Source organism: Dermacentor albipictus, chromosome 1 (genome assembly GCF_038994185.2).
Source record: "Dermacentor albipictus isolate Rhodes 1998 colony chromosome 1, USDA_Dalb.pri_finalv2, whole genome shotgun sequence".
NCBI lineage: Eukaryota > Metazoa > Arthropoda > Arachnida > Ixodida > Ixodidae > Dermacentor > Dermacentor albipictus.
The window spans coordinates 110,934,381-110,961,136 of NC_091821.1; the positions used below are offsets into that span (position 1 = coordinate 110,934,381).

At 43.2% G+C, this 26,756-nt stretch overlaps 1 protein-coding gene across 3 annotated transcripts in view; it reads right to left on the bottom strand.

The window, feature by feature from the left end:
• LOC135907721 (protein odr-4 homolog) overlaps positions 1 to 26,756 on the bottom strand; it is a 101,126-nt gene that overhangs the window by 39,804 nt on the left and 34,566 nt on the right. Inside the window, exons 4-10 of one of the 3 annotated variants that reach the window (XM_065439449.1) lie at positions 18,742 to 18,845; positions 18,093 to 18,129; positions 15,015 to 15,035; positions 14,133 to 14,441; positions 9,996 to 10,133; positions 8,040 to 8,127; positions 5,799 to 5,878 (exon numbers count right to left, since the gene is read on the bottom strand). In XM_065439449.1, the coding sequence (XP_065295521.1) occupies positions 5,814 to 5,878; positions 8,040 to 8,127; positions 9,996 to 10,133; positions 14,133 to 14,441; positions 15,015 to 15,035; positions 18,093 to 18,129; positions 18,742 to 18,845 (762 nt within the window). In that variant the 3' untranslated portion in view covers positions 5,799 to 5,813. Of the gene's footprint in view, positions 1 to 5,798; positions 5,879 to 8,039; positions 8,128 to 9,995; positions 10,134 to 14,132; positions 14,442 to 15,014; positions 15,036 to 18,092; positions 18,130 to 18,741; positions 18,846 to 26,756 lie in introns of those variants that run through there. The other 2 variants (XM_065439447.1, XM_065439448.1) reach the window with 2 other exon arrangements.

Here is a 26,756-nt window from a genome sequence, read left to right on the forward strand (position 1 = left end):
ACGTGCCGGGACGCAAGCTTGTTGTAAGTCACATGCGCGTTTCCCAATATCATCTTGAGTGAAGCCACAATGTCTGATGGCGTTGTGTTGGAGCCAAATTGCCACACAATCGTCTGCGGTACGCTGTAGCCGGTGGTGTTATGAGGCACACCTTAGCGGCAGCATTCACTTAAATTTAAGTACACAAGGGGATGAAAACTGATGTTTTTGTTTGATTTTGTTTGGCCCTTCCATGATGTACTCACCCTTTTTGCGGAAATTGTATATGCACAAATAGACATTGCATTCTTTTTATGAGATCCCCAATAGATATTACTGTTTTACAAGGCACAAAGAAGCAATGCCCAAGCACAAAGCTTACATATCACAATGGATTACCAACTGCAGTGATCGCTGCATTGAAAAATGCCAAACGGATCCAAACCCGTCTAAGGGCCACTACTAGATGGCTCTCACATTCCAGTAGTGGCCCGCAGAAGTATGCAGGGTGCGAACATTTGCCAATCCATGTGTGCGTGCAGCATCGGGGCACCAAACACAATTGCTTCTCCGATGGAAATTGTTTTCCGCAAATTTTGGGCTGCCAAGTTGGGGTTGCAGCCCTTCCACGGGTGTGGCCCTTACACGAGTCTATACGGTTACTGCTGCACCCAAAGGCTACACAGTAGTTCTTCGATGACTTTGTATAAACTGACATCCGTAAATGTTTTTAGAGAACGAGCTAAAACATCTAAAAACAATTCCACAGCACGTGACAGCAACACATTCAAGCAACCCCGCGCCGGCATGCAGAAGCTAGAGAAAAAAGGCTCGCAGCACGCCAGTTGCCAGACCTTTCCTCTTCACCCAATAAAAAGATCTATATAATTTCCACAGTCGTAACACGCTGTTCACTCAAAGGAATTTGTAGCTATTAAACGTTAATTTTATTTGAGACAAGATGCTATAGGCCACATTGAAATTATGAGCATCATGTTATCTTCATTCATAATAATCAAGCATTTGTGAGCTCAACTGTATACAGGTTCAATATTCATCAGAGGATGTCACAGAAATAACAAAAGTGCCAAAGAAATTCCAAGACAAAATGACAATTTCAGGTTTCTCCACCATGTGCCTTTGCTTGCCAATATGTGACCAAAAAGTCCAGCTGAGAATATGGCACCATCTATCAAATAAAATTCAAATTGTCTCATGTGGTCACAAACACAATCAGAAAAGCTTTGTGCCTTGATATTCTGTACACCATGCTGTAACGATAACGTGCCGTGGAAGACTCGCAAAGGCAGCTAGAGAAAGACACGTGCTCCCGAGCTAAAGCTTCCTTTTAATCACTGACCTCGTGCTCAGCACCAGAGTGCCAGAGCCATTGTGGGGGTATAAGAACTTCATCGCCTGGGCACATTTTCAACTTCTGAAATTGCCTTGCAGGCTAGATATCATATCAAATGGAAAACAGTAAAACTTATCTTTCACCTTGCTAACAGCATTAAAAGTTTTTTTTTTTTTCTGTTTCTCGTCTTCATCACCGTCTTTGCAGGAAAAATTATAGCAGCACCATCACATTTATGGTCAAGATTTAGACTGCCAGGTGTGACAAAGAGCCAAGCAAAATACTTACTCATGTTATCACGTAGTTGCATGAATGAAAAAACTTTCGTGTTTAGAGCAGCATCAGGTTTCCCACAGTAAATGCAGTTGCTAAGTTTGCATAACAGTTATTGCTGTAATAATGTAATAATGATTACTTGAGCAACTGGACTTCAAATCCCATATATATTAAAGGGCCCCTCCCCAGGCCCCATAGCAAATTTTGATTATACATTGTAAATTGTTACATGCCCTCTGGGGAGCGTTCTGCCGAAAAAACTTTTCAAATCGGCCCGTTGATAGCCGAGATAGAAATATTTCAGTGCCGCGAACCCATGATTTCAGCAGGCGGGCTCCACTGCCAAGCAAGATGCTCTCTCCACTCGCCCTGTCTAGCCTCCGCAAGCGAAATTCCTTCCCTGTGTTCTCCCATACGGGACCTCAAAGATCACGTGATGCATACGTCACAGGCCAAGACAAAAACCTTCTTTTTCGCCTTCCTTTTTTTTTTCTCCTCTTTATTATTATTATTTTTTTTCGGTGCTACGCACTTCCGCTGACAGCGTCACGTGCGAGCTGCTGTCTCATTCGCGCAGGGCACGATTTTGCACGCTATGCACAAGGAAACACGACTAGCAGTATAACACGAATGCTGAGGCAGAACAAGCGGAGAGCATGATCACACATTGAAACACGGTAGAAAATGGCATAGTTTCAGTACCTGTGCATGTGACCACACGACAGTGGGAACAAGCAAACGAAGCGGAAGTACATCTCTCTTGCTTCGGTGCGAAGTAAAACGAAAAACTCACAGACATTCCGTTTGTGTGTTTCATTATTTCTCTAAACTTCAATTTGTAAATTCAAGCAACAGATCACACAAATAACAGATGTTGCCTTGAATAATTATTGAAGTCACATGTCACTACGAGCAACGTCACACTATGGACACGAGCACGTAGGTGCAGGGAGACGAGGACGTCACCGTCCAGCTTGGAACGCAGTGGCCGTGAGAAGTAAAAAAGGCATTCGGTCTGCAATTTCGGGTCTCTCTGCGGTGCGTAGAGATGTAATACTTTGCAGGCACGATCGTTATCGCGCAATGTATGCTCTGCGCTTGTCAGCTCAAAATGGCCAGACCTGGTGAGGGGCCCTTTGAACATTTAGCGAAAATATTAAGTCAAGCTAGACTGAAAGATTAGGTTTCTGTAATAACTAATTAGACATTCGTAGCGAGAACAGAGCTTTCGTAAGCAAGAAATTGAAAAAAATGAGAAATTGGGAGTGGCACCACCCGTATTGGACTATGGTACATCTCATGTGATGTTAGCACTGGGTGACCACAGAGAGCAGCTGTGGGGACCCCTTGGACCGCCGTCTCTGGTTCACCTGTGCGATTGCTGAGGGCACGCCATACCAGCCTTATTTCGGACAGCACACTATCGGCACCAAATGAAAGCAAACAACAGAGCACATGGCCGAAGAATAGCTCAAGGTATAGTGCATGCCATCCAGTCATCACCATTGACAGGTCCACACACCCAAGTTGACTGCACTGTGTGATGATGCTCCCCTATAATACGATATCTTCGTTTCTCTTCTGGTTCTCTTTTATTTGAAAGTGAGTAAAAAAAAATCAAGGATAACAGAAGCTAAAATATTGCAGTATAGGTTGAGTATTATCACATAGTGCAGAGAAACTGGATGTGCTATCGGCATAAAAAAAAATGCAAACAGCGGTGCGCGTATAAAATTTTTCGCAGTCATCTTCTAAGATAGATTCGCCCATCTAGTTTCACCGCACTGTGCAACAATACGCTCCATATACTGTGACATTTTAGCTTCTGTCTTATTTGATTTTTCTTTTCTCGCTTTCAAATAAAAGAGAACCAGAACAGAAACGAAAATACTGCAGTATAGGGGAGCATCATCGCACAGTGCTGTCAAACCAGATGTGTGCAACTGTCAATGGTGATGACTCGGTGGCGTGCACTATACCTTCAGTTATGCTTCGGCCATGCACTTTGCTGTTCGCATTCCATTTGACACCGATAGTACCTTCACCACAGACAGAGCCTGCTGCTTGCGAACGCAGCTCCAATTATGCTGCGCATACGAATAGTGCCCGAGGAGCGGGCCCCTCTCACCCTTTCCTTCAACATCCGAGGTATGCAAGTGCCTCTGCCCGGCAGATTCCCCTTCGGCACTCTTGGCTATTGGACGTGCGAACCCACCTGGTCCTAGCCCCCTTTTGCGTGGCAAAGTTAGCTTGGAAGAGCCTACGTTGCTCAGCAGACTTACCAGGAACTTCTACTCGTAGTCTACGATTGTCACCCCAGTTCCATAACCCCTGTATAATACTTGCCTTTTTACCATAAAAGGGATAAACCCCCTTTAGTTTATACCACAGCTGGAGTCCTCTACGCCTTGCCAGTGAGTTAGCAAACCTGCTGCGGTGCCCCTATACATGCAGTGCGGAGTGAGAACGAGCTGCGCATCGCTTTAGACCTTAGCTAGCTGGTACCACGCACATTAGCCCAAAATCTCATACAGCAGAGAGGAAGATCACAAAGGGGTTGCGTCAGCTCGTCCTTTGGTACAAGCAATTCAAACTGAGAAGCAGTACTGGGACCTTCGGTGGCATTTTCTATGCACAAAGTCATATACTATAGGCAGAAAGAAAATGACGATAGACTTCCAGACGAATAACCTCTCCATCTAACTAACTCTGCTTCATATCTTTGTTTAGTGTCCCTTTAAACTTCCAGAAACTGCATTTGCTGTAACAAAGCATACTTGGAAATTGATAACGTTCCTCATGCCAATTTCTTGGCTCCACTTGTTGTGGAACAGCATATTATTCTGAAAATTCATAATAAACATCTCAAACTTTTCTCTTTGCCTTCTTTAGAACTACTGGTCCAATATGTCTGTTTAATTTTGGTCAGATTCAGTGGGTATTTAATGGCACCTATTTTTCATTAAAATAATTACGCCATTATTGGCATCTGCTTTACGCATTTTCAGACTTTCCGTACTTTGTCTTTTTTCTTTCTTATTTAAAGGGTACACTTTTGCAGCTATACTTTCAAACATCTCAGACAGAGAGGACAACGCCCTAGACTTACAATTCTCTCTGGTCTTTGGAAACATTTACGGTGATAGCAAGATAGATAAAAATAGAATTCCACGAATGCATCGAATGGTGTGCAAATTGCATCCAAAATCCCCAATCTTCTGCAAGCTTTCTTCCCACCGGCAATATGCTTTCACTCTACTTCAATCAATTTTCTTCGCTCTTGTGTCTTTGGAGCTGTCAATCTATTTTGTCCAGTTATACTTTCTGCTGCTGTGCTATGCATTTTTATTCCTCTTTTAATTTATCGTAAGCATTGCTACGTTCAACATGTCTAGTGTGTGAATAGAAACTGGAGGAGACAAAGTACCTGGTTTCTACATTCAGTCCCAAGTGCAAGCTACTTTGCAACATCTCTACACCCTAGTTACGTGCTTGAGCAACAGCCATGCATGCTATCTTACAGAACCACTACTCACACATTATGTACTGGGCCAGCTGTAGGATCGTTATGTATAGTAAACCCTCATTATAACAAAGTCAAGATAATGGTGAAAAAATTTGATATAAGCGGCAAAGTCATAAAAGCAACTACTCCATAACAGTTAAGAAGGTAGAGCTGAAATAACGCAACTCCGCAGAAACCTAATACAGGTGTCACACAGCACATTTTCAAGCACAATCGAAATCGACTGCACAAAAACACAGCAGAAGTAAAGTGTCTTCATTCGGGTGACCTTGCGCACATCGGGCACACGGAATCCTGTGCCAAGTAACATTTGCCTGTTCTGTTGTGCACTACTTCCACAGCACCATGGCGGTGACACTCCTCACTGATAACACACAGGCACAGCATGGAGGACGCACAGGCACCGTGATGGTGATAGTTGGCAACGGTGAAGATTGCTTGCTCGTTCGGGTACAAAAGGAGCCGAGCACTGCCGTGAGTGCACACCCGCACCTGGCTAGTTGCTGTGGCTCTGTGGCAGCGCCGCTCCCCACTGAGAACATACATGCGCAGCATGGAGGAAAACGTTACGCTGGCACTGCATTGGCCGTTTGTTCGCTCGGAACGAAAGGCACTGAGTGCTGCCATGAGTGCGCACCCGCTTCTCGCTAGTTGCCACGGAGCCCCCGTGGGTGCTGCTCACCGCTGATAATGTGTGGGCACAGCATGGAGGAAAAGGGGATGCAGGCACCGTGACTGTGTAACTGGAAATGGAGGGGGTCACTCGCTCACTGCGCAGAAGGTGCTAAGCACCATCGTGAGTGCGCACGCACCCATGCTAGTTTGCTCTAAGCGGAGCTGCTTATTGGTAAGCTTCGAGTAACCTGGTTAAAAATGCATGTGTTTGGGATTATGGCTGCGAGAAATTTCGATAAAGTGAGAATTCAAGTAAGACTTTTTCATAATAGCAAAGGTTTATTGTATTTGTTCCTGTAATAAAGAGCTATACATAACTGCATGAGCTAAACCATAAGAGTGTCATTCCACATTGAAGCCTTCTAACCTATACTTGCATTTGAGATAACAGAAAGGCAGAGCGAGTGCGTTTGTCCTGACACAGTGCTTCGGCACAGAAACACTGCAACATATGGGACATTTGGAGCGGAGGTCTCCTAGCTCATAACTGCAGCGACAGTAAAAAAATTTTTTTTTTAGTGCGAAAGTGATATATCATAATTCCACTCTAATATCAGTCCCAAATATTCTCAAAGAAATAAGAATAAAATCATGGTACTAACTATATATTTTGTTGTTATACACATGCACATTAGAAGTGTGCCTGAACACAGCACATGCCCTATGCACAAGCAGTATTCTCCACGATGAAGCAGCGTAGGCGACGCTCTGTCACGACAATACGCACCAACTATGTGTACAATATTCAGTTAAGCAAACCATGCACACAAGTTTAGTAAGCCAATCAGATCTCTGCGACAAGCCACAACACTGCTCCCGAGGCTGTTCACTTTTAACTGTTCACTTCATATGCTGCCCGAATCAATGCAAGAGACGTCTACTCTCGTAGTAACAATGACACTGGGCTGAACATTTGGTCAACGGTTCCTCCAAAAAGTTCCCGTTCTGGTTCAGTTCCAAGGTGGAGGAAAAGATATTCACTCGTTCCTGGTTCAGCTGAAAATGATGGTTCAGTTGCGATTTTCAGTTCAGTTCCAGTTCGACATCGTGGTTGCTTCCATGAAAACTAACGTTGTGATCCAGTGTTATGCAGAAGAAACTGCTGAAGTGTAGCACACAAGAAGGAGAATGAAGTGTGGCCAAGCCCGCCATCTTCATTGTTGTGGCCCCTCTTGTATTCGGTTAGCCAGTCTTCGACGTCTATGGTGTCAGTACCAGAGAAGGTGCCAGGGTCTCGGAGTTGGGTCATGACAACCGATGTTGTGGTAGTTAAGGCTGAACCAGTGGGCCTCTCAGTCGACATGGTTTAATGGCCCACAGGATGTCCTTTGCGCAGTTTTGTAGTGTGCTTTGGATGTACCCCACATTTCCACCTAAGATGTTATGGCGAGATTTCAAACAAGGTGTTTATTTACACGACCTGGAAAGATGGCAAGCGAGGTCACAACAACAGTGTAAACAGCGGACTGGGCCACACTTCATCCTCCTTCTTGTTTGCTACACTTCAAAAGCTTCTTCTACATAACACTGGCTCATAAGATTATGTTATGCATGGTTCTTTTATCCAGGCTCTGAATAAGCCTGTGAGGTATGGAAAAAAAAAAGAAACTATGTGACTGCACGTTTCCACAACGTACTATGCCTCGGCAGTACTCGGTTATCGCTTGCTACCCGTGACGCCTCTTTGCAGTTGTTATAGCAGTGTCATTCTTTAACGCCAAGAGCCGCGGGTTCTTACACGCGATCGCAGTGCCCAGGAAGTAGTTAAACAAGTGAACACAATCAGCAGCCGGGTGGAGGAAGGTGGTGGGGAGGGGCGGGCACTGGCCTCCCCACTTTATAGTTTTCTCACAACAGCTCTGCCATCCCCCTATTTAGATTTTTTTTCATGCAACCCGGTTATAACAATGGAATTTTCGTGGCACCTGAATATTGTTATAAGTGGGTTCGACTGTATAATACTATCCTAAATTGTAAGTTATAGGGTTTGCTGAAAGCCTAAAAAACACTCTCATCGGGTTTTCTTGCGAAAGGCATGCAGGCTTTGCATGTCAGCATGCATGCATTCTTTTTTTCCACTGAACATATCCAGAATCCAGAGATGGTTCAAAAAGAGTACTCGTCAGGCTTGATTCATTGTTTCCCTTTATCTCTAAGGTGAATGTGGTGGCCACAATGTCACCTTGTGCTCTCTGAACATGCGAAAGGAAAGAGCAGTCAGGAGCTTACCATGCTGTTCATCTTCTATAAGTAGCATATCTTCACACTGGATCTCACATCTTGATGTGATGCTCCGATATACATCTTGCTTGATGGCCTGTAAGTTTTGGTGTAACATTAGGCTGCCAATAATAGCGAGCTTTGCTAGTTGCATCAGCAAGGATTTCATTTCACCTAAGTTAGCCAAAATTAAATTAAATCCTGTGATTTTACATGTCAAAACCACTTATCTTACCACTATCTTATTTTGAGGCATCTGAGGCACTTTACATTACTTTTGACCACCTGAAATTCTTTAATTAGCATCAAAATCTAAGAACACAAATCGTTTGCATGGCTGAAAAATGGCAAGCTGTGAATATAATCAAGACACAAGAAAATCCATCTCTGCTGCATGTACTTAACTTCTGTGTTTCCCTTAAGGCTAAACTACACGTACGTGTGCCAGCACACGAAAGCTCGTGCCCACGTGCCTCATGCATGCACAGATGGTGCAGGACAGATCGTACACATCAAAGCATGGCACGAGCATAGATTTCTTCTCCAGACAAATATTGGTCCTCTGGCTGCCTCACAAAAATACAAAACAATGTCTACCAGGGCGAAAATAGTGAGCCAAGTGGGCATATGCCGGAACAAATCTTGTAGGTTCAAACTGCCATTCCCCGCGAGGCGCGGCAAATGCAAGGCACGCCAGCAAGCATACATGTAGTTTGGCCCTTATGCTCATCAGCATAGTTAGGCGTTCTGCAGTCATTCACTTTCAAGTCCACACAAAACAAATTACACATGCTAACAGAGAACGTAAGCATCCTCTACCTTGACAAAGAAATAGAGAAGTGTCTTAAGTAGACAAACAAGAGGTGTTCCATTCTAAAGTTGTTATCTTTCATTTTTCTAGTTTCAGTAAATGCACACGAATATAATAATAATGCTTTGAATGCAAACTATACTGTAAGTTGAATACAGCTGTGCCTCACTATTACGACCATTATTAGCATGGACAATTTCAGTTGTGTAGAATCTTTCGAAGACCATATTTTTCAATGCACTTATGCCTCATTAGTATGAAAGCCTACTGTCCAGACAATGCATAGCACCAAAAAAAAAGCAAAGCTCTTTTTGTTGTTGTTGTTGTTGTTGTTGTTAATATGGTCAGAATCAGGACAAGAGTCATTTCCCTGTGTGTTCCACACGGCACCCACAATCTCATGCTTGCAGAAGTGCAGGCAAAGTAAAAGTTCAAGTTGGTGTGGTTCACATCACATACAATAAGTAAAAAGGCAATGCACCTCTCAAAACAGCTTTGGACGGAAAGGTGAAAGCTTTTTGTCCATAGCACCAAGATACAGTCAACACAGGTTTCCACTTGCAGCTAGTGGCAGTACCTATGGCTCCTATCATCAATTAACACTGTCTGTCTGTCTCTCTGTGTCATTACTGCAGGGTGTTTCGTGCAGCTAGACCCAAACTTAAATATAAAAACTGTGGCACAGTCTAGATGCATGCAACTGTGTATTGTTAATAGTTATATTCAACTACTCAATATTTTTTACAATGTATTTATTTAATTATGCAATAAATTTCTTTAATATAAGTTGTATCTGAAGTAATAAAAATACCCTATGTAGTTCTTTCCATGAACCTAGCTCTTATGTAGTTCTTTCTTCCTTCCTTTGAAGAATGTCCATGAAGCATAAAAAAAAAAATTATGTTACTAATTGTTTACACACTCGGAACGTGCCTCTCTCAAATGTGTTTTCAAAGATAAAGGCTTCAAAGAAGGGACCAATCACAGCAACCAGCAGAAATCAGAGAGCCATGGCAGCAATTTCTTTGTGAATATGTAAAGCTACCACAAGTGCAACTTAGAAGCAAATAGCCAGCACTGAAACCCAATTGAATATTCCTACTTTCTTGTTTTGTAGCTCTTGTGAGTGATATAGCAGCGCAGACATAGCTGACCTTGACAGCTTCCTGGACAGTGGCTTTGGCATGCACAAACCCTCGACACTGTATGGTCCCCATTATGGACATACTGGCTCCACAAGATGTTGGTCCTTGCACTTGGCCACCAGGCGAGTGCCCACCATTGCCACAATCCTGCAATCCACCATATTGTTCTGTTGACCCAGAGAAACCTTGTTAAAGGAACATACATCTCTTACACATTTTTGCCTTCAATGGCTCTAAAACAATTAACAATTACGAGTCTTATAATTTATGCAAACCCAATGCTGCTGTTTAAAATCTGGTGAAAAAGCGAAAGACCTAAACAACAAGTTACCAGCACAGGTAGTTATCTATAGTCAATGAGAAGTGAAATGAGCAAAAGACAATAACAATGCACAAAAACATGCATTGTATAGGACTATTTATTTGCACAGTGTTTCAGATTAAAACATAGCAAAGAAAAAAATGTCTTGCCTTGCTGATCAGCATAGCATCAAAAGATATGACTAGGATTCTGCATTTTATTATTGCATTTTTGGGTGAAACCGTGGCTCCTTTTCTAGCTAACTTTATTCATCAAAATTGGAGTTCAAGCTTACTTTTAGGCAAAATCAAAGTCAGAGTTTTTATGCCTTCTTTAGCGTTATTCATATTTAAGTTCTGCCCCTACTCCAAAAACATCTTTAACTACAAAAAAAATATAAATAAAAAGTGCAGTATGTTCGCAGGAACATTTATTTACAGTTGACATTTACAATAGCAGAACCATTTACTACCGCTACAATTTACTGCAATACATACATGCAAATTTACCAATGTTGAAAATGGTCATTGTGGAGCACTCTTTCAGATTTACAGAGTAAAACATTGAGAATGGCCTTTTATCATTCACATGGGATAGAGGAAGAGTCAGTAGATTTAGCACAGTATGTGAAAGGATAGATCAATTTCAAGCATGCGTCCTCAGAAAACAACAGACTTAACCGCATGCCCCTGATATTCTGAGAATTCCCTTGCCAGACATGTGGTGTCATCGCATCAGTGATAAAACAACAGGAAACAGAAAACAACTGCTCATACATTTCGAACATTGCCGGCACTTCTGCCTTCATGTTTGGGTTCATGAACTGAGCATGGTACCAGAATGGAAGCAGTGGGAGACCTTGTTGCTCAGCTCGTCCCTCGAAGACCAACTTTTGGCTGTCCAGCAGGCCGAGGATGCCGCTAGAGCTCAAAGGATTCTGGCTGCCATGTAGGCGGGGTTGACCCCCCCCCCACCAATCTGCCGGCTATATAGATAAAAGTTATTTCTCCCGTGTTTTTTTTTATTGAGCACTGTCTCAGGTTTTCCGAACCCGTGTGTGGCAGCATCCGCTTTCTGCACCTTGTCATCTGCTTGCCTACTGTTTCAGCTGCCGTGAACGATACACGGAAATCTAAGAATCCCCAGATTTCGGAATATTAGTTCGTAATACTGAGGCGTTGTTAACATGGCACGGGAACTTAATAATGATCGTTATTCTGAAAAGTTCAGTATTCTGAAGTTCGTATTACTGAAATATTTTTACATTGAAACCATAAGAAGTCAGCAGGGGATTTCTGAAAAGTTCGTTAATCTGAAAAGTTTGTTACTGAAAAGTTTGTTAATCTGAAAAGTTTGTTAATGTGGTGTTCATAGTAGCGGGATTTCACTATGCTATAACCTAATGTGCATATAACCTATGCTATAACCTAAATGTACCATTTAGCAAGGATATGGGGTTGCAGAGAAAGGAGATAGCTGGCAACTCCATAGGCACTGGCGCAAACTACTGCAGGTCATGAGTTAATAAGTGTTGCTAGGTGCCTTCATAATTTTGTTGACACCAAAATTGAGTGCAATCCTCTTCCGTTCCATTTTCACAAAAAACATACTTATGACATATTTCTATCAGTGAATGAGAAGAAAGGGGGTTAACTCATGATATATTTCTATCAGTGTGGTTGAAAAAAATGCAATAATAAACAAGTCAGAGCCCCAATCTTCGTAGGTCCCACTATTCGACACCTTCATGCAAAACTTGGCCTCAGCTACAGTCTCCCGTGGTGCACAATATGGACCCCTGATGATACCTCAACTGCGCACTGAAGCATGTGACATGCGACAGTGTGGAGGGGCACACACTCACAGGAACCTGAATTCAAACATGTTATAATGAAATAATTTGGAAGCTGGTGTCTTTGGCATGAAGAAACAACATCAACTTCAACACCAGCTTCCAACGCGCACTAAGGCGAGGCTTCACTCAAGAAGTGAACCACTGGGCTTTCGACACCCCAAACAAAAAGTACTCACGATGTAGAAATATAATTCACACACACAAAAAAAACTGTTTTAAATATCAAGATTTTCCAAAGGCAACGAATTTCTTATATAAAAGTGAGGTATTGCTAAAGTATGCTTCTTGATGAACACAGTAAAACCTTGCTTTAACTAAATTGTAGGGGAAGAAGCACTTACTTTGATATACATATCCATTACTTTGTTATAATGGTTGTCTGCCCTCACAACTGACATCGGCTGCCACAAAAGGGGAGAGAGAGTGCTCTTAACCACTGGGTAAGAGGATGACAAAATCCACTGCACATCGCCGAAGAATTGCAAAAGGTTGTTTTCTGCTGCTGCTTCGTCCGTAGGAGTACTGAACTCGCACGAGTACTGAACTGCTGAATCAATCAAAGTACAAGTAGCATCATGCAGCACCACCAGATTTCAGTTTAATTGACAAAAAATAATCAGTAAGCATTCAGTACTCACATTACTAAAAAAGGTTCTTTATATCCTTGAATGCTTTCTCTAATGCAGCTGTCAATGTTAATCCATCTTTGCCATCGTGCGAGCACAAGTAGTGGCATAACAGATCTTAGAGTGTTTATACTCATTTCACACATAGCAGCCAACACTAAGAAGGCTAAGAAAGACTACTTGTCTTCGCAAGCAAAAAACAGAGCATTCGGATTCCATCAATGGCAAGTTGTTTTTTCATCCACTTTCATTTGCCTTTAGCTTATAATTTCTATACTTCAATTAAAATCTACAAATCATTTTCCCTATGCTTTACCTGCCTTCATTATCTGTTGGCTTCATACAGTTGTGATTAACAAAAAATTGGGCTCGCCAGTTCCCTTTATTCTCAGCGATCAGTGCTGTGTCCTGGTTACATTCTTAGTTTCTTGTCCCTTGTTTTGCTTAGTGCACTGACCGCCATTTATAAACCTTCTTCTCGTTAATGTATATGTCATGTAATTCAATGTAATATTATTCGATACTTCTGTCACACAATACTACGACACTATTATTACATGAAAGGCACTGCAGCGCACCACTTGTGCTTGTGACCAAAACATAGTATTTCGCATACTGGATGCACAAAGGCACGGAAGCAGTGTGAGATTTACCTTATGTCCACGCCTTGTAGTTACAGCATATGAAGTAGTTATTCTGTATAAAGTGTCGCAGATAAAAATCAGCAGCACTGCAAACCATACAAAGTAAGACCTCTATGACAGCACTAACTCTTAACCCCTTGACTACGCATGCACAGAATTTTATTGCAGCCATGGTTAGAGGGCACAGCATGTACCGAAGCATCTTTCCTCAAAGTACAACAAACCATGTGCTCTTCTATTTGCCTTTCTTCCTGGCATAATGGTACATGACCTTTTACCAAGGCGCACAAGACAAACACAGAGCACAGGAGAGTGCAACAGTTGGCAGCATTGGTAGTGCGATGTGAGATGCCAGTAGTAGAATGCATGCATGGCCGCCAACATGGCAGCGTGGTTGGTTTGGCGCGTACTCACGTAACAAACAAGTGGCAGGAGTACTGAACTGCTGAATCAATTAAGGTACAAGCAGCACTATTCACTGTCAAATTTCAGCCTAATTGATGCAAAATGATCAGTAAAGGAAATTGCGATTACTTCAATATATTCATTAGTTCAATGTACCTAACACATTTTTTTATAACGAGGTTTGACTGTATTTATGCATGCTGTTCACATAGTGCTAGCCACTGATTGGTTGCACCAGCAAAGGTGTAGTCGTATGAAATAAAAATTAAAAACGATTGTAAATGAGGCACAGCATGGCAACTAGGTGACACTCACTAGAGGCAGCAAGAGGTCAACGAGAAATAGGCTCTGGGGGGTATCCTTGGCAGCACGTGGGGAGCGGCGCCTGTCTGTGACGGCAGCCAGGGGTTCATCGGGAGGCCGGGCTTCCCCATTAAGCAGTGCTCGAGCTTCATGCAGGCCTTGCATGAAAGGCTCTAAGCCCACTTGGATCTGTCGCAAAAGCCCCTGACGACAGCGCTCCTCGCTAAGTGCAACCCACAGGTCCAGGCTCAGTGATGCCTCGAGTCGATGCCACGCACTCAGTCCCACTGCAGGCTTCCAGTCAGCAGGCCGTGCAGTACACTGCCCAAACACTCACCTTAGAAAACATGCTTGATCTTTTTTTTTTTCTTTCTTTCTTTCTCACAAGCACTTGGCAAGCCACGCACAATTCTGAAATGAGTCCGCTGAACTAAGCAACAGTTCAAGGTGCTCCAAACATATTAAGCAGCAAACATGCTTTATCATTACAATGATAACATGCCTGTATTACCAAAACAACATTTTTATTTCAAAGGATTTTTTTATATTACCAGTAGCACAAAAGAAAATTCAGCGTCTTCAAGTAGATTACCTAAGGCAGAAATTGCTTGCAAAACAAATTGTGAAATTCAGACAGCTAATTTACAACATTTTCCTAGTTTCCAATTGATTCATTATAGCACCCATGTTGCAAACAAGATAAATTCAAGAGCCTAATACCACAAGAAACTTTAGAGCTAGAAGGATGAAATTTAGACAACTACACATACTACCCATTGCTCTAATGATGACTGAATCATGACTGAATCAATATTTTCAGAACTTTCATCAAGATTAGCACAAGCTCACTGCAACTACAAACACAAAGTACAACAAAAGGCATTAAAAACTTACATTGGCACCGTAGCAACATGGCTGTGTGAACAAGATTTTAGTAGGCACAACAGCATGCATTGTACCTTGTTTTACAATTTTTTAAAATACATGACAAGAAAGGAGTATCTAGGAAAATATTAAGCATACAAAAATGAATGAATAAATTGTGAATACAGGCATGGTAATTAATAGGTTTTAGGTCACTACTGGAACAAAATGTTATCAGTTTGGCTCCATGCCACATCTGCAAAGGTCATGCTGTGCTATACATCATTGATAATCACCACTTTCATACCCATAAGACTGCTATAGCTCTACAGAACTGTGGTTTAAAACACTGCAGTGATATTTGACAGGCAGTGTAAACAGTAATGAAGTGCGAGGAAGTAATTTACAGCATTATGAAAATATATATACCGGTATATTTATTTCATGGTCATTTCTGCAAACTTCCTACAAACTGCAATATTAATTAAAAGTCCCAGTCACATTTAGAATAATCAGTTCTCATGAAGGTCTTGAAACAAGGTTCTCCCCAGAATTTTTTTTAGAGGTGGAGATCTTGCTATCACGAGGTGGAGGAAGGGGTACACATGCAAATGAGCCCTTCTTTATTTTTCGCCTTCTTTCTTTCTTCTTTTTTTTTCAATATGACCATTTTGCCATATTGAATACTAAAGTCAACAATTTTGCATTTTTGGACGCATCGCCGAAAGGCGTGAGCCAGCAATGCAGACTGTGGGAGGGAGGAGGGGGGGGGGGTACACATGCTAATAAACTTTTTCCTTCTTCCCATTTCTATTTTCTCTCTTCTTCTTTTTCCAATATGTACAACCATTCTGCCATTTTGAATGGTACCTTCAACAATTTTGTATTTTGATAAAGAAAAAAAGAAGATGAGAGCCAGCAACGCAGCCTATCGCAATCACCAAACCTCGCCGTGATAAAGAAGTGTAGAGACTGCCCTGTTAAAGTGCACACAAACGTGTGCTAGAGATCCAAATCTGCATCAGCTAATAAGAGCACTCCCTGTGCACACGTGGCATCAGTAAAGAATTGCAATGCTAGTTTTTCTCTTTTCACTTGCTTCTTTCTTTGAACAGCAAAAGACGGCACTGTGGTTATCTGAAGCTGCAATCTTTTTAAAATGGTGCCAAGATGGCAGCATTGCATCAATGGAAAGGCGCACAAGCTGGGGTGCGATGGCACCTTCCGAAGACTGATTTTCTACCTAATGCTCATCGACGGCACAATAGAAAAATGCTATTTTTTTAACTTATACTTTACTATTGTTTCTAATATTTCCTTACGTGATAAAGAAACACCTGGGGACTATAAGGAATAAAGAAGAATTGCAGACTTTGACCAAATAGACCATTTTAAAGGGACACTAAAGGAAAATACTAAGTCAAGGTAAAGTTATAGATTAGTGCTCGAGAATCTCTAAGGCGTCAATATTATCGCAAAAAGAGCCTTAATAATCGAGAAATAAAGGTAAATGCAGGACATAATCAGAGACTCCCCCGGGACATTTAAGCACTTGCCCAATGACGAACGCACTCCTCAGTTAAATTCTGTCACTAGTACTCAACTACTCGTTGCAAAAAAGATCCTCGTATTGTACTAAGATGAAATAAAATGCTACTTGTCCATATGTATTTCATGTTTAGAAAAAAGAACTCGTTTAAATTACCGTTGACAATAATGAGTGCAGTCGAAAGGTTTCATTCTCGCTCGACTCTGCTCCATCCACGCTTTCGTGTTTCAGTACTTTCCTGATCGCATAGTGCTGCACTGGTTTTACTCGCTCGCGAAACTCGCACAAACTGCAAGTAGCAGAGAATTCAACTTCCACGTGATGTCGAGGGATGCCCGAATGGTCTACGCCACTTGACCAAAAAGCAGTTGCAGCAGCGAAACCGCCGCTCTGTCTTGGCTCCGTGCCGCCATCTGTCGGGCACTGTTTTACTCATCGACGGCAGCAAAGGGCGGGAATGGTGTCTGCAATGTCACCACTCCCCCAGTTGAGTGGCAGGAGATTTGAATTTCGAAAAAGGTATTCGGACCCTTAAGATACAATTTTCTCGTAAACTACGCCTTTTCTTAGCACGAAATAAGCGTTGCGACGTTTCAGGACAGGTATTTAAACAGTCCACGTCGACTTAGTATTTGCCTTTAGTGTCCCTTTAACTGCCGAGCATTGCCTCAAATGGGTGAGCAGTCAAGTTGAAGAAAAAACTCAGTACCCTCCCCGACTGTGAAGAAAGATACCTACCTACCAGCGAAGCTGTGTAGGTAGTCCCCTTAATGGCGAACTGCGCATCAGCCGCAGGTCGACCTGGTATTGCACTATCTTTGGGATTGGCCCACATATGGGGAGTGCTTAAAGCCCGCTTCACCTCTGCCGCAGATCGACCCAATATTGCATCATCTTCAGGATGGGCCCACGTATGGGGAATGCTTAACGCCTGCTTCACATCCACCGTGGGTCAGCCCAGTATTGCCCTATCTTAGGGATTGGCCCATGTTAGGGAGTGCTTAGCACCTGCTTCACCTCCGCTACGGGTCAGCCCGGTATTGCACTATCTTTGGGATCGGCCCATGTATGAAAATTTTTTGGTCTATGCGTGGACGTGATCTGCCAGATCCTAGCCATAGACAGCTTCACTGTAAAAATTCTTCATAGTCTACGGACCAAACCCAAGACCTACACCTATACAAGGCAGCTGCTCTACCATCTGAGCTAGCCAAGAGGCTAGAAGATCCCAGAGCGATTCTGAAACAGTTGACAATTCAAAGCACAGACACACTAAATCTTGCAAATCAATTCTGTGGAAATCTGCAAGGCTAAGGATTTCCACAAAATTGATTTGTCATTGTGAAAATCTTGCAGTTTCCCCAGTCTACTACAAACGTGAAGTGACTACTACAAACTTCATAGTCCTGAAATATCTTAATGCAATGAGCTGTAGAAATGAAGGCCTGCCTGCAATAGTAATATTTTTTTCTTTTTCAGGGCAGCCGTTAAAATGTATGAGATGATAGTAGACTCTAAAAAATAAAGATGAGCCAAAAGTAGTAAACAAGTTCACTTACTTTGTGGTCAGAGACATCAAACGTTTTGCATGTTATCCTGATACCAAGGGTCAAGAAAAAATTGGCCGCAAAAACTGCAGCTCTTAAAGGGACACGAAAAGGTTGCTATGTTTTTTCTAGTTGTTGTATGTTTTTCTAGGCTTTGCACACACAGCTCAACAGATTAGCTTTCTAGAAAGTCATTCTCAATAACAAATGTTTCAAAACCCTTTAAAACAGACAAAATATTCACATATAAAAGGTTAAAAGTTATATAATGATGAAAGAGTAAATTCAGTCAATTGTTATGTGTTGGGCATTTAATGTAAACATATGCCATGCAATTCATCAACATATGCATATGGTACAGAGAATGAGCCAGACACAGTAAAAGAAGGCACCAGCTGTTTCGTGCAATTTGCCTATCGTCATTCCTGTATGTCATAGCATAAGTGGCAACAAGACCTCAGCATTGTATACAACACTCAATAGTTCAGCAATTACACTGCCCCATTCCCTTTCTCAGTGGCATAAGACGGATGCTTTGATAAGATTACCATAAATTCTTCCTGTGTTTTTTTTCCCTTACATCTTTCAACATGACTACAGCAACAGCTGACAAGAGAGCAAACAGAAGCACACATTAATTCTGGCTTTCAATAAAGGATACTTCCTTGTCAAGGTGCAGATCTGGAGCTGGATTCGATCAGACACCTGAGAGTTGAGTGACATCCTCTGGTCCTTAGCAATGACTTTGAATACAGCAAACAGCACCTGATCAAGCAAATATAGTAAGACATGCATAACATCCACAAATAAAACAAAAGAGGAATACTATTTGTGACTTGTATTCCCCATCCCCTAAACCTACTTCTGAAACATCTTTCAGGCCTAAAATTCAATATAAAATGAGGGCCCCCTCACTGTTCAATTGCAAACAGTACTTTCCAATTGACAACCAAGAAATCCCATTACCAACGATGTAAAAGGCCGATCCCAAACTCTCAATTAAGTCCAGTTTTTCCTTGAAGATCAACCTGCTTCAGAAGTTGTGGTCATGTACGGATTTATTAAAATGACAGGTGAATGCCACAGCCAAAAATAACCAGAAAATAGGTTTGTATGAAGTTAGAAAAGATGAGTCATATTTCAAATAAAAATTCAGTAAGGAAGATATCTGTGCACAGTAACCTGTGATTACAACAAACCTAAGCAAAATTTCTTCTTGACCTGCAACAGTTTCAAAATTATTGCAAAACCTGTAAACCAAAAAGTTCTTGAAAAGTTCTGAGTAGTAACACCACGCACAATCTACATACACCCATATTTCTGTCCAAAATTTTACTCCTGTTAATTCGATTTTCCGGTTAATTCAATCCCAACCGACCAGCCGGCACCCATGCACACTATGAACACAAACTTTCATTATATTTTGATCCTACAATTGGTATTTGCCAGCTAATCATAACTTGACCAGTCAGTTCACACACTTAACCCCTTTGGTGACACCAATAGCGACCCCTATAGTGGCAGCATCGATCGCAGTGGAGCTTGGGGACAGTGAATATGTTGAGTACATGTGATCTCCTGTAGAAAAAGCCTATTTTCAGCCTGCCCTAAAAAGATTTTCAAGCAAGGAGCATAGCTGAAAATGTCTGATTATGGTATTTACCCGATCCTAAAAAACACCTGCCTTTTTTTTTTAGAAAATTTGGCCGCAAATCTGCCTTTTTTCATTTTCCTGTGCTGCCCTCTGCCGCACGCTGATGGAAACATTTTGGGAGGGTGCCAGGGCTTTCGCCGGCACCTGCACCCATGTTGAGCGCGCGTTAGTGCTGTATTTCATGGATTGCGAATAATTATTAATGGTTTCTCCAGGAAGCATGTTGTTCTTGGAAGCCATGTAGCACTCACCGACTGTACTTGGTACACAGGCCTGAGTGCGCTGTTGTGCTAACCGTGCAGTCGATAAAGGCATGCTGAGTTCCGTCTGCTGATGCGGCTGCCTTAAGTTTGTTTAACAACACCTGCAGACAGGCCACATGGTTCATTGCAGATAGACGGAAAAATAAGCGCACAGGAAAACACACACGAACACGACACAGGATAGCGCCTGTCCTGTCTCTTTCTCGGCTGTTCGTGTGTGTGTCTTCCTGTGTGCTTATTTTTTCCGTTGAGAGCAAGTTTGTTGTCGCTGATTTCTGTGCTTGCACCTCGCTTTTTGTATTCTTCTTACACATTCTTTAGACAAAGCGGTGCACTTGTTTACATCAACATCTACAGCCACAGATCGTTGTTAGCATCAAATATTAGAGCAAAGGTGCATCACCGACATGAAATAATGGCAAAACAAAACATACATATCTACGTATATGAGCTGCGTTGTTCCGCCCTGATACGAGTCAATATGAGTGGCCAATCGACTTAAACAATGGCAACTGCGATCCAGCAGATACATATATTACGGGCTGTTAATTTATAACTGATTCTCACTTTTCTTTAACTTCATCATACTTACAGTTTGCGTGTGACGTAAAGCATTATTAGAGAAAACTATGTTCACATAAGCACTCAATTATAGACCGTGTTGTTTTCTCGCGAAATTGCGGATGGCTTCATTGACACTGTTGGTATATCTGAGCAAGGGGGTTGTTTATGCTGCCGTACCCAACTTGTCTCTTGTTTCCCGTCTGACGCAGAGGTAAACAGTGAATCTCTGGAATTAAGAAATGTCTAAGCATAACAACACGTACAGAACCACCCATACGTAGCAAATGCAACCAGCAGCCTGTGGGAACAGTGATGTACAGATGTTGGCATAGTGCTGCGTCTATCACCGCTTGCCGCTTATTGTGCATACACCATGCGAAGTCAAGAGTAGTTTATTTCAAATCGCTAAGGCCAGAACTGAACTATAGAAGCAGTTTCCTTCATCCTAACTGCTTACTTTTCAGTTAAAGTCCACAGCAGATGCACAAACTCAAAGGCATCAAGCCCAACCTTCACTAAAAAGGAGCCCTATAACGTAAAATTACTGCAATTTGTTTTTTCTTCCAATCTACTGATGTCAAATTTACGTAACCACCGACGCGAGCACCGGGCAGTCACCCGCAGCGTTGCCTGAACAGCCGAATCAAACGCTTTTCTCGTTTATAGAGAATCACTTTTGTTTGCTCTAAAAACGAATAACATTACGTATGTTGAGTGGTTTTTCTTATCTCATTGGCTGACAAGAGGTGAAGAGCATGCTCAAATGGAGAAGGCTTTCATGGGGCTGAGCCAGTGCACTGAAATTAGATAACTGGATGAGGAGAGTGGTGCCGGCATCTGCGATTGGTCCGCTGCCCTTCACTTAACTGGCAGTGGTTGATCGAAAATCGTGGCGGTATGCAATGGAAGGTTAAGAATGCCACTAAAACGGATCCTCGGCAAAGAAGAGTTGGCACAGCGATAATGTATACGTGCCGAAAAAGCTCAATAACATCATACTGCCATGCAAAAAGATTTGTTATACGCAAATAAATCCATGCACTCCGGCAGTTACGAGAAGCCAGTGCCAGAGCGATTGGCGGGCAGCCATCTTCTATTCCTTTCGGAACGGGGCAGTCTCCAGCTATTAAGAAAAAAATTCAATTTTGTTCGGCATATTAATGCATCTTTAACACATACACGTCACTTGGATGCGGTGAGTTCTCACGGTTTTGTGAAGTCGCGAGACAGACAGGCGAAGTGGGCGCAGCCCGGAAACTTTTGACCAACAGCCGAGGGCTAATGGCAAGAAAGTGTCAAATCACAAACAACAATTTTTCTTTTGTTCAGCCTAATCATGCATAATCAGTGTGTGCACGACACATCAGATGGAGAGCTATCATGGTTTTCGTGACGTCACGTGACAGACAGGTGAAGTGGGGGTGGCCTGAAATTTTTTCTACCAATCGTGAAGGGCTGATTGCAGAATTGGAATAGAAAAGTTTGGGACAGCTTTATGTTATTGCACCCCAGGATCAACATGGGCTCAAACTAAACTTAATGTGCACGGCTTGGTAGGGAAGCTTGTGCATTTCAACTTCGTAGGCATGTTTTGACTCATTTTGAGTGCATTATTTATATATGCAAGCAAAAATGCTGCAGCGATCACGTTGACAGTTCACCACACGATCTCATGGGGTTCGGTCGAACGATGGTAAGAAGACTGATTTTTATCGGTGCGATCGACAAGAAAGCCAGTTGCAATATGACAACTCACGCTCATCAGTTGCATCACTGTCAGCCTGGTATGATAAAATGGTATCAGTGACACACTGTGCTGAATAGTCGGCCAATCGCTGGCGTGAGCATCTTGTCAGTTTTGTAGTGACTCAGTGTTACTGTGCCTTAAACGAGTACGTGAAGTCAGACACATGCTGGCACCACCAGCAAGTGAGGGTTGATGCTGCAAGAAGACTTCCTCAGCAACCTGATGTTTTTAAGTGTCGCCCAAATGTAACGCAGGGTTTTTTTGTTAAATTTGCTAGTCATCAATGAAAGGCAGCTATTACGTGGATCACGGTGCAGTCCAGACCACCAAGCTCTGGCCACTTTCTGTTTTAAAGTGAAATTGCAGTCTACACTACGCACGTATACGGCACCGCACCAATGTCGAGCTAACAGTGGAGTTTCAATGCGGTGCACAGGAGTGTTTGCAGCAGGCACATCCAAGCAATTTATTTGTTTTGGGGGGTGGGGGGTGCAAAACGATTTGCAACTAAACCGCTAGGGCAAGGTGCATGCGCCGTCGCACCGTGAAAAGGGTGGACTACTTACACTGTTCAATCAGACACAAATCCAAAACTACCCTTCGTGACATTCGTATTCTTTACTGCATATTACAGATGTATTGCGGCAAAGCTGACTTTAGGAAACAGGCCACCATAGTACAACACATATTAGACCCTTGCCCTATAAAAGCAGTCAGTAAAAAAAAAATCCCTGTATTTCTTGCTAAAAAATCAGGTGTGCGTTAGATTTCTACTTTGTTCAGGAGCTTTAATGTCATTTCTATGTTAGTTTTCTACTTTGGATACATAGAAAGTGGGCACGCATTTGATTCGGAGGCATCTTAAATCAAGTACTGCCAAATGAATCAGCGCTGTGATTTTGTAATTTTTTCTGCATCTTGTCCAATTAGACCTGTCAGATAATTCTATATATTGTGTCAGTCCCATCAGGGTCAAATTAACAGAAGTCGACTAGAAAAGGACAGTTCCTCCTGAGGCATGGCGATAGGAGTGACGACCATGGGGTGATGGGTGATACAAGGTAATTAGTCAGTATTCAACAAAAATCTAATAAGTATTAAACTTTCAATTTAGCAGGCTCATCGTAATCGATGACCAGGTGTGTGGAATGCAGGTGCCCGCATGAAGAATGTGGTCACGGCCAATCAGCACAGAGTCAATACAATGGATGTTCTTAGGAAAAGCAGATGTTAATGTGCACAGCACTTCATGTTTGTTATACCAGATGTGTTGGTGGGTACAGTTCAGTACAGGTGCACCACACTCTAATATTTTTTACACAGGAGCTTCTCAGAGCTATTTTCATTGTCCAGTGATGACAAAAAATAACATATTGTTACGGTGAGTTGCGAAGAAATGGTTTTATTTACAGGAGATGGATGATGGTCGTAGCGTGATCACAGCAACCCGGCCTCTCAAACTCCTCATTCTCTTCGTCTTCTCTTTTTTCTTTTCTTGTCCGTGCCTTTCATATCTGTTACAATTCCCCGCAAGCAGATGAAGCCCGTGGGGCGAGTCAGGATGGACAAGCAGGGTAGAAAGGCTTCAGACGAGCAATATGAGTCAGCCGAGTTCTGCTTGATCGCCGACCATTGCACAGGAGGCGAGCTATGATGTAAGTGAGTTCGCTCAGGCAGTCCACAACTACAAATGGGCCTGAATATTGTGACAAGAACTTTTGGCACAATCCACGCTTGCGTTGTGGTGTCCAAAGGAGGACTAAGTCACCTTTTTGCAGCGTTGCTTGTATGTGACGGTCGTCGTATCGCTCTTTCGAACGACTTTGTGAGGCGAGAGTACGAAGACAAGCTATTCGACATGCTTCTTCGACGAGACACGAAGTCTTCGATACAGAATCATCACTGTGCAGAACGAGGGGTAAGAAAGTGTCCAGAGGGCTTCGCGGTAACCTTGCATACAGGAGATAAAATGGGCTATAGTTCGTGGTTCCGTGCTTCGCCGTGTTGTATGCATAAGTGATGAAGGGCAGCACGTCGTCCCAGTTCTTATGATTGGAGGAGACGTACATGGCAAGCATGTTAGTCAGCGTTCTGTTTGTCCTTTCAACGAGGCCATTGGTCTGTGGATGATACGGCGTGGAATGACGGAACTGTGAAGTGCACAAACGAAGGAACTCTTCAATGGCATCAGCCGTGAACTGGCAACCACAGTTGCTGATGATGACACGTGGTAGGCCATGACGAAGGACCACGGAACGGAGCAGGAAGACCGCCACGCAAGCAGCGGTGGAAGACGGTATATGGCTGCAGTTTCTGCATACCGTGTAAGATGGTCTACACAGACAATTACCCAGCAGTTCTTGTTGTTAGATAACGGGAATGGACCCAAAAGGTCAATGCCTACTTGCTTGAACGGCGTACTGGGCGGTGTCAATGGCCGAAGGGGACCTGGGGCTGCGGTGGTCGGTCGCTTGTGACGTTGGCACGTTTCACAACTAGCGACATAGCGCTTAGTTGTTTCGTACATCTTGGGCCAGTAAAAGCGCTCCTGCGTTCGGTGCAGCATTCGTACGAAGCCGAAATGGCCGGATGTCACATCGTCATGCATGGCCCGTAGAAAGTCGGAGCGGAGACTCTCGGGGACAACAAGCAGAAAACGCGCTCCATGCCCGGAGTAATTAGTTTTGTACAGCAATTTATCATGGACAGTAAAGCGACCGCTGCCTTTAGAAGTACGGGCGACGACAAAAAAACGGATCAAGGGTAACATCATCCCGTTGTTTTCGCTGAAAGTCTGCCGCGTCAGGGAACATAGGAGTAACAGCAGCGAGACAGTCGTCAAAATTCTCAGCATCGCAGTCGGTAGTCGCAAGAGGAATCCGAGAGAGGCAGTCTGCGTCAGCGTGACGACGGCCACTCTTGTACGATATCACAAAGTCGTATTGCTGGAGGGGCAGCGCCCAATGTGCGAGGCGACCAGAGGGATCATGCAAACCGACCAGCCAGCATAAAGTATGATGGTCGGTGATAATCTTGAATGGTCTACCGTAAAGATAACATCGAAACTTTTGTACGGCAAAAACGGCTGCCAGGCATTCCTGTTCCGTAACCGCATAATTGCATTCAGATTTGCTCAGACAACGGCTGGCATATGCGACAACATGTTCTGCGCCACTGTGACGTTGTACAAGCACCGCTCCTATCCCGATTCCACTCGCATCAGTGTGAACTTCAATCGGGCAAGATGGATTGAAATGACGCAAGAGGGGTGCTGACGTTAGTATAAACTTCAGTTGAGAGAATGATGCGTCACACTCTGGTGTCCAATTGAAGGATGCATTTTGTCGCAAAATACTTGTCAACAGGTAAACGATGTCGGCAAACCCGGGAACAAAATGACGAAAATACAAACATAGGCCAATGAATGAGCGGAGTTCTCGTGCTGAATGCGGTGGCTTGAAGGAGCTCACTGCTTTAATCTTACGAGGATTGGGTCTGACGCCATCCTCGTCGACTAAGTGTCCCAGGACCAGTGTTTGACATTCACCGAACCGACACTTTTTTGAGTTTAGGACCAGTCCAGCTTTCTCAATGCAGTCGAGAATGAGGCTGAGGCATTCGTTATGTTCTTCAAACGTGCGGCCAAAGATTACAACATCATCGAGGTAACACATGCATATCTCCCACTTTAGACCACGTAGTACTGTGTCCATGAATCTTTCAAAGGTGGCAGGAGCATTGCAAAGGCCAAAAGGCATAACATTAAATTCGAATAGGCCATCTGGAATCACAAAAGCGGTCTTTTCCTTGTCGGCAGGGTCTATATGTATTTGCCAATACCCCGATCGCAAATCAAGTGTTGAGAAGCAAGAAGCAGCGCGTAAGCAATCAATGACGTCATCGATTCGCGGTAGTGGATAGACATCCTTCTTCATCACTGCGTTTAGATGTCTGTAATCCACGCAGAATCTCCAGGAGCCATCTTTTTTTCGGACCAGGATTACTGGGGCTGCCCATGGACTAGATGACTCTTGAATGACACCTTTGTTCATCATCTCCTTGACTTGCTCGGCAATAACATTGCGCTCAGACGATGACACTTGGTAGGGCTTCTGGCGGATGGGGTGTGCTGAGCCGGTATCTATTCTGTGACGAGCGCGGGACGACGGTAAATGAAGGGGTGCATCTCCATGCGTGACGTCGAATGCGGCCTCATGCCTGGCAATAACTTGTACCAGTGCTCGTCTTTCCGATGTACCGAGAGCCTTGCTGATCATGCCAAGCATTAGCTCTTCAGAATGGTGATTATCGCAAGGAGAGCAAGCTGTAGAGACGTCCGTAGTTAGTGCCGCTATTGAACTACATGCGGCTTCATCGAAAAGAGCGATTTTCATACCTCGAGGAAGGACAACCGGCGTGGTGGAACAGTTCAGCGCCCACAATGTGGC